At 37.7% G+C, this 13,138-nt stretch overlaps 1 protein-coding gene across 1 annotated transcript in view; it reads right to left on the reverse strand.

Moving 5' to 3' along the window:
- LOC131045736 (uncharacterized) overlaps positions 1 to 13,138 on the reverse strand; it is a 113,174-nt gene that overhangs the window by 33,587 nt on the left and 66,449 nt on the right. Inside the window, exon 6 of the mRNA XM_057979327.2 lies at positions 7,738 to 7,927. Within this exon, the coding sequence (XP_057835310.1) occupies positions 7,738 to 7,927 (190 nt within the window). The remainder of the gene's footprint in view (positions 1 to 7,737; positions 7,928 to 13,138) is intronic.

Below are 13,138 nucleotides of genomic sequence, written 5' to 3' on the forward strand. Positions count from 1 at the left end.
CTCATCTATCTTAGCAATCAAACAACTTTTCTCACCAGCATTGAAATGAAAAATGTTAACTTCAGTCTTAGTCTCAGATGCAATCTCTATACTTGAGGCATTCAAGATCTTGCATTTACCATCCTTGAATTGTAGATCATAACCCTTATCAACCATCTGTCCAACAATCAAAAGATTATGCTTCAAACCTTCAACATACAAGACATCATCAGTGGTATGCTTACCATCAAAAGAAATAGAACCTCTCCCACGGATTACACAGGCTTTGTCATCTCCAAATCTAACTATTCCACCATCATACCTTTCCATGCTCACAAATTTGCTTTTATTACCGGTCATATGATGTGAACAACCGCCATCAATCACCCATTCATCCTTTTCTTCTACCTTAGCTACCAAAGCTTTCTCCTCAACAGAACAACTAGTGGAATCAATAGGTATAGGTCTCTATCTTCTTTAATGGCAATAAACACACCTTCATCAGCAGCATAATAACAATTCTTCTGGTTCCTAAACTTCCAGTTAGACTTATAAGGCTTATCATGCTTCTCATGCTTCACATATCTATCATTCCTATCATGATTATCAAACTTATTATGCATGTCATATTTAGCCATTCTCTCTAGGCATCTAGAAGCAAAATGTCCTATCTTATTACAAGAGAAACATTTCAAAAGCAACTTTCCATCATACTTACCATCACCTTTAGGCAATCTCTGAGCAATCAATGCTTCAAGCTCATCAAGCTTTCTTTCTTGCTCTTCAATCTCTTTTCTCTCTCTCTCATATATGGATATTTTGCACTCATCAAGATCATACTTTTGCTTACCGGATATAGATGCAGATTTTCTAAATGTTGTCTCAGACTTTCCATGAGATTCTCCAAACTCACTCAGCTCAAATGCAACAAGTTTTCCAACCAACACATATCTTGTCATTGTACTCACACTCTGAATCTCATCAATAGCAGCAACCTTAAGTTTATAAGCAGGAGGCAAAGATCTCAGCACCTAAGCAACAATTACATCTTCCCTCAATGCTTCCACTGGCACATTTGATACCTAGGACAAGATCATTCACCTTAGCCATAAAAGAATGTATGTTCTCATCATCTCCCATCTTCAATGTCTCATATTTTCCTTTCAAACTCTGCATCTTAAAAACTTTCACTTGTTTATCTCCTTCATACAGGATCTCAAGCTTCTCCCAAATTTCATGTGCAGTCTGAAGTCCCATAACATTTGTCATCTCTGAATCAGTCAGGGCACTAAGCAATGCTTCATTCGCTCTAATATTGTATTCAACTTCCTTAACCTCATCAGGAGTAGATGGTCCATTCTGAGGAACAACATAGGGATTCTTTGTAATCTTCCAGTAATCTTCTCCAAAACATTTCAAGTGCAACTCCATCCGGTTCTTCCATATAGTATAGTTGCTTCCATCAAACCTTGGACTATCCTTCTTAAAGAGAATACCTTGAGCTGCCATCCCGCATCTCCTCAAGCGATTAAGCTTCTACCAGAGGATCTAGCTCTAATACCAATTGTTAGCAGCATCAAAGAAGGAAGACTGAGAGAGAGGGGGGGATGAATCAGTCTTCACCGGAATATAAAACTTTAAGCACAACAACATATCTAACAAACTACAGCAATAAACAGATAAACAAATTAACAGCACAACACCAAGATTTTTGACGTGGAAAACCCGATTTAGGGAAAAACCATGATGGGAACCTACCCACATTAAAATGATACTCTACAGTAGTATGTGAAAATATTATAATGGGGAATGCACATGCATTCAAGCACACTGCCTAGAGCTCACTGCTCAAAAGATATTTGCTTGGAAGGCTACAACCCTCAAGAAAGTCTCACTGACTTACAAAAAGCATCGGACAACAATCCTGAAGAAATGAACTGAAAGAATAGCATCTCCAAATGCCTAATTACAGTTCTGGTTAAGCACAGTTGTCTGCTCTGCAACACCAATCTCACCTCAAGCTCAACACCTAATGATAAATCACTTGTTCGCACATACACCACTCTCTGATAATGTAGACACAACAGTGACACCCAAACTACATGAATAACTCACCTATATATACAATTCATCAACCTTGATAACAAGGTCGGCTAAACCCTCAACCCTCAATTTACAAAATTACATCACATGATACAAAGATCGACCGCCGCACCAATATAATGATTTGCATAGCATAACATGAACCTAATTCAAATTCCCAAACGACCAACTCCATCGGAAATCACACCAAGATCAACCGCAACACACTACACCACCAGAAATACCGCATTACACGAAAATCAATACCGATTGATGAAAACCACCAAAAACTCACACAACGATCAATGCGGATCACCAAAACAAATAGGAAACGACTAGGAAACACCAGCAAGCACGTTAGAATCATCCGGAACAGTTGCACTAACACCACTTCAAATTTTCATCGATCAACGTCTAGAAGCTCAAGAACACAACCAATCAGCAATTGTCACGAAAAAAGATAACTTGCGGAGTACCAAATCATGAACCATGTTAAATGAAGATACACAAGACCAACCAAAACAATATCCCAAAGTCTCAGCACAAGATCTAATCACACCGGAATATATTGGTAATCAGCAAAACCAAACTACAAAACCGGATCAAAAAATCTTCCCAATCACACCAGAATAAATCACAGGAATATGGAATATGTTGATATCAATGACAACAACATATCCTAGCAGCAACAATGAACAACTATATCCAACATCAAATTTGAAATTTTGCTTAAGGACCAAAAAAATCCCTATGTCAAGCACAAATAACCCTCCTAAGCAAACATTGTCCTCCCAATAGCGCAAGCAAATTACAATTTTAACATATTTGAAAGCCAAAAAACTCTCCAAAACAAGGCAGGGCAGTATTGTTTATAACAGCATAGACAGAGAACAAATGCCTTCAAACTATAGACAAAATACCAGCTACCCTTTTAGCCTTTAAACTCCCAAAGCACCATCTTCAATTTCCATTCGAACAACTTGACACCATGGAGGCTCCAACTTGGAGATAATGAAGGTAATTTAAATTTTATTTTTTTAATTTTTTTTATTATTGATAAGTGAAGTGTATTTTTCTTATACCATCTTAGCTTGTTGAAACACAATTTGTATCTCACACAAGAGTCTAAAGATGACTTGTGAAGGTGCAAGAGGCCTTGATTTTTATGGTCATCAACACCTTGTGGAGTGTATGGAGGCAATCAAGCAGAGAAAGAGCCTTAAAAGTAAAAGCATTGATCCTAGATGATGAGTGGTGAGCTCGTGTGGAATATGTTTTGGATTTCACTAAGTCCATCATGGGCATGATTAGGTATGCTAATACTGATCACTCATGTATGGGTGAAATTCATGATGGCATGGACTCCATGATGGAGAATATAAGAACAATATTAGAGGCCAAGGACCAAGACCCAATGAAAACATTTTTCAAAAGTGTGCAACAAATTATCATTGATTGTTGGAACAAGATGTCCACCCCCTTACATCTCTTAGCATTTGCTTTGTCACCAAAATATTATATCAAAGAGGTACTTGCATTGTCAAGGAGGGTAGCAACATATAGAGATGGAGAGGTTGCTACTAGCTATAAGGCTGCATTTAGAAAGATATTTTCAGATGATGAAATTCAAATATTGTCATGAGTGAGTTTGGCCAATTTATATCTTCCAGAAATCATTATGTTTTTCCTCTTCATGACAAGTATAGGATAAGTGCTGACGAGTGGTGATATCTACATGGTCAAGGCTTCATTTTCTTTCAGCGTCTTGCAATTAAAATTCTCTCCCAAGTATGTATTTTTATTTTATAATTTATGTTTCAAGTTTTGATTCTTGAATTATAAAATTATTTACTAAATGTTGTATGCAAACTCAACAAGTTGCTAGTTCTTCAGCTGAGTGGAATTGGAGTACATACTCCATCCACTCGATCAAGCACAACCGTTTGGTACAAAAAAAAGCAAAGGATTTGCCTTTGTCTCTTGCCACATAAGTAATACAGATGCAAAGGCATATGGATTTCAAAGAATCGATGTTGTTCAATTAATCAAGGAGACAAAGCTCCTTTAAATAGAGTTACAAAGATGATGTTTCTAAAAGAAACAATCATTAACTAGAGGCGAAATTAGAAACAACTTAAATGACCATTAATAACACAAAGAAAAAGATATTATTCTAATACCCTCCCTTAATGGTCATCGTTCTAACTACCAAGAGAAATAACAGAGAAGGTTGTCCCCTTCTTCTCAGAAGACAAGAGCCTGCCACTAACTCTGCCACTTGAGATGAGTCTGCCACCAACCCTCCCAGAAACTGCAGAACTTTTGGAGATACCCAAAACAACACCAACCGTCCAACCTGATGTTGGAGAACTGTTCCTCCTTATAACTAGAGACACACCAAGAACAGTTGTCACGATTCTGAGGAAAAAATCAGCAAACCCTCCAAACTATTGCAGATGAGCAAGATGCCCAAAAATAGACTGCAAACAAGAGACTAGTGCAGATGTTCGCACAACAACTCTAGGTGCGACTAAAAATAGACTGCAGCAATTGAGGAAAAAATCATAAACCCTCCCATGATTTTTTTTTTACAAGGACAAAATATTTAAAAACCCAAACTTTTTTAAAGGAAAAAAATATTAAAACCCATCAGAATTTTTTTTCAGGTAAAAAAATATTAAAAACCGAAACAAACATCAATGCCCATAAGCCATCTTCACGCTTATCGAGGCACGAAAAACAAGGTACTGAGAAGATGCTAAGTGCACAAAACCTGAGGTACGAGGTTCAATGCACTGAGACAAGTCCAGGCACAAATTCCAATACAAAAAATAGAGGCAGATACAAGTACAGACTTCAAAAAACAGATGAAGTATAGCTGGCACAGATTTCGAGAAAATTTTATGGCTGACCCAAAAAAAATCTGAAGACAACCCAAAAATCCTTGCGAAAAACCCAAAAAGAATCTGAAATCAGAATTGAAATCCGCTGGCACGAAATTCAAAGACGAAAAACGATGCACCCACAAAATTTTGAAAACAACCTAGTTGAGCTCTTGAAAAACCCACCAAGAATCTGCAATCGGAAAAAAAAATCGACTTCATCTAAAGGGTAAAAACCCTAATCGAAAATGCAGATTTTTGTCCAAAATGGCAGAAAAAAAATTTGCAGGTGGAAAAAATCGCGTCACGCACAAAGGATTAATAGCGTCGCGGGACGAAGGTCTGGTTAAAAAAAATTCCGCCACAGAAAACAGGAAGAACAGTAGAAAAAACAGCCTAAAAGAAAACCCTTTAGAAAAAAAAATTGAATTTCAAATTCTGAAAAAATCACAGGCCCTAGATTTGTTTTTTCAGTGATGAAAAATTTCATTTGAAAATTTATAGAAAAAACAAAAATTTTCTTTCTCTCTGATACCATAATACAAATGCAAAAGCATATGGATTTCAAAGAATCGATGTTGTTCAATTAATCGAGACAAAGCTCCTTTAAATAGAGTTACAAAGATGATGTTTCTAAAAGAAACAATCATTAACTAGAGGCGAAATTAGAAACAACTTAAATGACCATTAATAACACAATGAGAAAGATATTATTCTAATAATAAGAAACCTGAATACAATGAGATTGTGACAAAGAATTGGGATCTAGCCCCTAAGTGTGCTGATTTAGATGCTAGAGTTGCACAGCTTGCCCAAGTCTCTATACATGATCACGCGGCAGCTCTCGCACTTGACACAACTTGTGGGGAGTGGCAATCCAATGGATTGTGGTTTTCAAATGAAGTTGAACTAAATGTTCACCTTAATGCTTATAATGAAGAAGAATATGAATATTAAATATCAATTGCAATTTTGAATTTTCATTGTGTAATGACATTTGAGACTTGAGTATTATTATTTTTGCAAATTATGGATATGATATTAAGAGGTATTTAAAAATTCCATTTATTGGCAATTATGGATTTTATCATTAATGAGTATCACTCTTCTTATAATTTATAGTTTTGAAGTTTAAACATGTATATATATAGCCATACCTGTAACCAAGGAAAACTGATTGCCATACCAACATACTCGTACCCACAACGAACCGGCAACTTAGTATTTTTATTAACATATCAGTGTACACATTAACATTTATCATTGCTACGCCGGCATTGGCATGTTGTGATAGCTAATTTGTGGTGTTGTTGTTCTTGCCATCAAGGTTCAAACCCCACTGGGGTGCTATTGTTGAGTGTTTAAATGGAGATGAGGTCCCCCATTTGTGTCCTCACCAGTTCATACCTCTGGGTCAAAACCATTTACCTCTTTAAAGAAAAAACATTTATCATTGCTACATTGTCTTGCAACAGAGAACTTGAATTTAAACATATTCCTCCCACCCAACTCGACAAAGTAATATTACCTGGCTAAATCAGCTAATTGAGGTAGGTGGGAAACAATAGTACAGGTGAAGGATCAGATTCTTTCATAGCGAACTGAAATCCCCCCTCCCCCCCCACCCTGCATTTTGACTCACAAGGGATCATGTGTGGGGATGGGTGGGGGGCTAGAGTCGCCATAGGGTGACCACCTTTATATAGTTGAGTCCTCATTGTCGAAACACCCACCCCCAAGAATCAATTTGTCGTTGAGATATGTTACATATAAAATGAACTAAAAATCTTTCCTATATATCAATCAATAGTTAAAGAAAGAGGATGAGGAAAACTACATAAACATAATATTCACCACATAAACACAGGAAACTGTCTACAATAAATCTGTGGTCTATCATATATAGAAAAATGTACAAGATAGTTGAAATAGGAATGTATTCTTCAACATACAGATGAGTAAACATGGTTTCTACATAAGCCCTTGAGTGACTTTAATGATACTCACCGGGCTCATAAATAGATTTCTGGCAAGATCAACCTAACTCATACACAAAGAAACAGGGATGGCAGAAATGTGAGAATACCAACTCAAAAATTCAAATTAAGGCATATAGTATGCATAGCCATTCCTTCATTTTAAATTTCCTTCATTTTAAATTTCCTTCATAGTGGTTACATGTGATGACAACAGTACACAATGACAATATTTTTCTTAAACTACCTACCTTGATTGGCATCCTTGCCAACAACTAACAGAGTAGAAGAGTCATATGGCAAGAGAGAAACAGAAGCAAGGATGCAAGATTGGGATGCGCATATGTGAAATTTCAGGATGAAGCAATTGCTAAACTAGTTCCCAATACCTAATTATTTATATATTATACTATCTTGCAGTGCTGCTCTTTTCGTTCTGTAGCAACCATTTTCCAAGTAAAATACCTGTAGAATCAATGTTCAACCTTCTCTGGCATTTTTTTCAGATTAAGTAAACAGATTTTTTAGAACACTACAATCCATTACTCCTTAAACAATCTGACTAATATAGCATTCTGTATGCACTCGTCCTTCATATTCTTACTGCTGTACTTTCTTTCTTGATTTCTTGTGTATATGATTCCATGTAAATGTAGAGCTTTTACACTAATAGAACACATCTAAAAGCTATCTAAGTAAAACTCGCCCACCATGTGTTCCTTTCAACATTCAAAATCAGAAAAATTAAAATGTTTGCCATGAAATCATCATTAAAACTTCCAATCATCAGAAAGATTATTAAAAGGACTGTCACTCACGCTGAATTTCCCATGAAGGTGTTGAAGCTGAGGCCATTAAAAGAGCTGTGATAAAGGAGGACCCACTCATGTGCCTCCTGATGTTGAAGGGCCCCAGCTATATGCCATGCATATTCTTTCCTCATAATAAGCAAACTCGGATTTATATTTTCTGAATGCACTAGTTGGGGTACCTGACAACCCTGGTTGCCTGCACATGAAAACATTGTGTCAGAAAAAGTAATGATTGAGATAAGAGCATAGAAATACTATGGACTAAACAGAATAGATCAAATTTCCTCTGTGAATGATATTAAACATAATGGTAGAGAATATTGACTTCTTCCCTTCCATTACAATTGATCACAAACTTCAAAGATACAAACCATGATAAGATAAACAAAATTACATACAAGAAGATAAAATGACTTTTACAGTTTACTTGTCTCAAGTATGAAACCTTCAGTCACTTACATACACACAGACCATCGCTCTGTATATACTATGAAGATCAGAAGCATCTTCTACTAAACTACAAGAGTTGTGGTAGCCAAAGCATATTCACTCTTTACTCTTCGTAAAAATAATTAGTTAATTGTGTCATATGGTTCAACATATCCCTTAAAAATTTTGAGTCTGCAAATTAACTAATCTAACAGAAAGTCTGTAGTGGTTCATAAAGTGTACGCCTTCCCTTATCCTTTTAACATTAATCCCATTCTACAGAAATAAAACCCCAGTACATATCATTATAATGATTCTAAATTTGTCATTTTCTGTTGATTTTAAGTTCACAAATTAACTAATCTAAATGAATGTCTGTAGTGGTTCATAGAGTGTATACCTTCCTTTATCATTTTAAATCAATATAAAATTAATCCCATTTCACAGAAATAAAATCCCAGTACATATCATTATAATGATTCTAAACTGCCATTTTTTGTTGATTTAATATTTTGTGAGTTCATCTAACTCTACTTTATGATTGATCCAAATCCATTATTTGTTGGCATTGTGTTGTCATTGATGTCAACCGGTATAGAAGGACAACCGGTATGGGAGTATTGTTGACATGCAGTTATTGATGTCAACTAGTGTTGCAGGTCACCGGCAAAGAAGAGAATGTCATTCTGAGGAATGACCACTGGAGTCACTGGTACACAAGTTAGTGTTTGACTTGTGTGGAAGAGATGGGCAAGTTACCGGTACAGTCTGTCACCGGTAAGGAGAGTATGTCAATTGGTAAGTGATGTGTTGACATGGAGAAGACAAATCAACCAAGTGTGTGATTGTCAACTGGCAAGCATATGACCAATGTACAAGCAGGATGAGCGAGGTGCCTGAGTTGTTGTTAGTGATGAAGAGGTAGAATGTTACCTAAATCACATCAACGCTGGTGAAGAAGAATGTACAGGTCACCGGTATGTTGTGGGGATGCAGAACAGGAGGACTCCCACCGGATGAAGATGTAGTCACCATGTGAAGAGATGACTGACAGTGAATGTACTCACACCAGATCACATGTGCCTATTTGAAGGTATGCTGCACAAATAGGGAAGCCACATGAGTACATTGCAAGATGCAGATGATAAGGATCCACTACCACCGGTAAGTGGAGCTTATCTCCTATTATGCATAGTGTGCATCATAGTTCTGTGAGATAAGGAAGAAGAGGTAAAGGTAGGCATTTGAAGGCTAACGCCGGATCTACCGGTGAATCAAAGGAATGCATCAAATGCATGAAATCAGGGATATGCACTGGACCGACAGAGAAGGCATGTTGAGTTGTCGGAACAAATGAAGAGTGATGGTTTTGTCACCTTGACAAACCGGCTGAGATGATATTCAGTCTGATGATGAAGAAGGCAAAGTGGAGCAGTTGCAAATAGAGAATGCAACTGGCAAGCAAATGTCTTAGATGAAAACAGCTAAAGGTTGATGACATGGTGTCATTAGAATGGCTACTGGTCAACATGAGAACCAGTAAGGAAGCAAAAAGGCTAAGTGATGTGCTCCTATCTAATGAGAATGAGCATGCTATGGATAGACATGTCTAGCGACCGGTTAAGGTGTTCCACCGGCTGATCAGCAAAGTGCAGACATGAAGGGTAACAGGTAAAGTGTGAGATACCGACAGGGTTAGTGAACCGGCAGAAAAGGAGGACCGGTTGTGTGTTGATTGTCGGTGACTGAGTCTAGCCGACACAGAGATCTTTGCTGAAGTGGATATCGACAAAGGATGCCACGTGGAGTTGAAGTGGCAAGCTCGCAGAGGTCGGTGAAGTGTCGTGTCGGTGAGTTAGCTAGCGGTTGGTCGACATTAAATGTTTACAGCGAGGCTCGAGGAAGAAAAGTAGAGGATTGCAGCTTGAGATGAAGAAAACAACAGAAATCCAAAAAGGACTGATCGAAGCATATTGAAAGAGCAGTTTGGCGAGTGGATCAAGGAAGGACGATCCGATCTTTGTGCTCACTTGTCAAAGGAAACAACTGAGATATTTATGGCGTTTGACAGATGCAGATCGACATACAGGGCCGTGTTTGCTAAGTTTAGCAAATGTGTATTGGAAGGCATGATAATGGCGATGATGTGTAGATAGTTGTCTTGGAGCTCAGATTGAATGAGATCTGAATGGATTTGATGTGCCTCGTGATCAGCAGAAGCAACCCTAACCCCCTGAAGTTTGAATTGGCTTTCAGCAGGAAAACAAGTTGATAAATAGGTAAGCCAAAATCAATGGATTGTGTTGCTGAAGGAGAGAGTGTTGTTGCTGCACGTGAGAGCTAATCAGTCAAGTACTCAACGAGTATCTGACAAGAGACTCAGTGTGTGCGAGTGAAAATCAGGTTGAAAGGATCAACCGGCAACAGTGAGGAACCGGTAGTTTGCAAGTGAGTCTATGAGAAAAGTATACCGGTGGCAAACCAGTAGAGAAGAGTTGCAAAAGAGTGCAGAGTAGCCAAGAAGGAACCGGCAGAAGATAGAACCGGTGGAGAACAGCAGAGCACTTGAGAGAAAAGACAACCAGCAAAGAGAACCGGCAGAGGGGGAGAACTGATAGAGAAGGAGAAAAGGCTGAACCGATAAGGTTGCAGCAATGAGAGGGTGAGAGAGAGATAACCAACAGTGAACTGGATAGACGATCCAGTAGAGAGTTTTGAAGGTGAGTTACAAAATCCATTTGAAACAAGGCTATTAATTTGAAAATGATTATGTTTTGTATTCACTGAGTTGGAGCTCGGTGCAGGGGTTGATGCTCCTTGGGTTGGTGCCCTGAATCAGAGGTTGATGCTCCTTGGGTTGGTGTTTCTCCTTGGGTTGGTGCCCTAAACACTGTAATCAGGAATTCATTGCGAGGCTGGATTGGAGCAGTAGACTCCAGCAGCATTTCTCACCAAAGTTTTTCCCATCTTGGGTTTTCCTCGTATATGTCGGTGTTATGTGATGTTCCTTTATGTGTGAATGCTTTTGTGATTAGTCTCCCCACTAACTGGTAAGTCTGCATTGAGTTAGATCTAATAACCTGTATACACACATAGGATAGCTAAAGGGAAAAGATTGAGAACCACTGATTCACCCCCCTCTAAGTGGTACATTGTGTCTAACATTATTTCCCTACTGCACATTGTCATTTAAATAGGAAAATTTTTAGCCTCCAGCATTAGATATTAATTTGGAACACAGGTACTCCATACAAAAGTTTACAATAGTAACTTGAATTATTTGGATAAGCACAAGTATTTTCTAATGTTTTCTTTGGTCTGTTATATCAATTGGTCGCTGGTCATTATTATTGATAAAAAGTTGGAAGAAAGCCAACCACGCCTTGAAAAACAAACACTTTGGTATCTTGAATATCAAATCATCCCAGCATGCTCCAAGCATAGTCATTATAAGGTCCTTGGTTCAAATCCTAGTTGATCCATGGAAATTAAATGGTGTGATGCTTGAGAGGGTGTGGAAGAGAAAAATCCAAATTCTAAATTTAAAATCCAATAACCACAAAAGGCCAGTAGCTCAGTGTAAAGCACCATAGCATGCACAAGAGAGGTCCTTGTCATGTCCCTTCTTCTGAATTAACATCATGGAGAAGACCTCTAGCCTATTCTCTTTCTTGTAGGTTAAAGGATTGAACAAGGGAAAGGAAATATAATATTATTTTTAAGTTGGTCTCGATAAATCAATATTTAAGGTGGGCAACTTAATATAATAATTCTAAAAAAAAAGTGCTTATAATCAATTAATTATAATAAAAGTACTTTTAAATACATGGAGGGAAGATTAGGACCCAAGGACCTGTTGGTGTACGTTTTATCATCTACCAAACATTAGAATAAGATACCCAAAGGTATTCTATCCTCTCCTGAAAAAACACTACTGATTTCAAGGTCTCTATGTGTGAACAAGCGACTTTAGTGGGATAGCTACTTGGGCAGTGTATGCTGAAAATCTAAAGGGGGACTTACGTTTATGAATGCCTTTCAAGCTTCTGGACTTAAGATGGATTTGTCAATTTTAGGCTCTCTTTTTTTTGGATTTTCCGGGATTTAGACTTTCAAAAAAGGGAAAAAGAAGATAGGGTTTAAGAAAGCTGATCTAAACCTATGAACTCTGGAGAAGGTATTACATAGGTGTTCTTGGAAAACCACACTTTGCTTCGCCACACTAAGGACAACTACACAAAGTGGGTGCAATCTTCAACGGGTTGTGCTTATGATCGAAATGTTGGCATACATAGGGGATAGGCTCAGACTAACTTTGTACAGTGAAATGGAAATCATCCATTCACCAAAAGTATGAGCAAAGATACACCGTTAATTAATACTTATCAAATCCTTCATTCAATTCTAACAACTTTGAAAGCAAATCTAAATTAACTTTTAACTACTGTGTTGCGGAAATTGAAACCATGCTAATCACTCAAATAACAGAGATTACAAAGCCTTAAGAGAAAGTGCACATGCAATGTATTATTTAAAAAAATGACCTTCACGCAAGAATATATCAAAAACCTCATGTTTTCCAAATGAGAGGAGGTAGCCTTATATAGTTTTCAAAAATCAATGAATGCCCGAGATCAAATAGTGATCAAGGGCCCCAATTGAAAGTTATAACTGCTATTGACAAAAGAGTGACATGTGGCATAGCTGCTATTGTCACTGAGGTGAGTGTCTAGTTTCCCTTTTTGCAGATTCAATGTATTTGGACACAATGAGCCGAACCTCTTCCATAATAACACTTGGCAGGTTACTAATCTGAAAGTCGACGATGTCCACATCATCAGTACACGTGGTGAGGATGCCTTCCCACTCAACTGCCTGGACAAGAAAGTTTTTGTCAACGAGGAGAAAACTCGTGATCCTTGAGAGATCGCCCTTATCAATCATCCCCAAGTCTTTGAAAAAGCTCGACTGAATTCTG

The sequence above is a fragment of the Cryptomeria japonica genome, chromosome 9 (genome assembly GCF_030272615.1).
Source record: "Cryptomeria japonica chromosome 9, Sugi_1.0, whole genome shotgun sequence".
Classification (NCBI taxonomy): domain Eukaryota; kingdom Viridiplantae; phylum Streptophyta; class Pinopsida; order Cupressales; family Cupressaceae; genus Cryptomeria; species Cryptomeria japonica.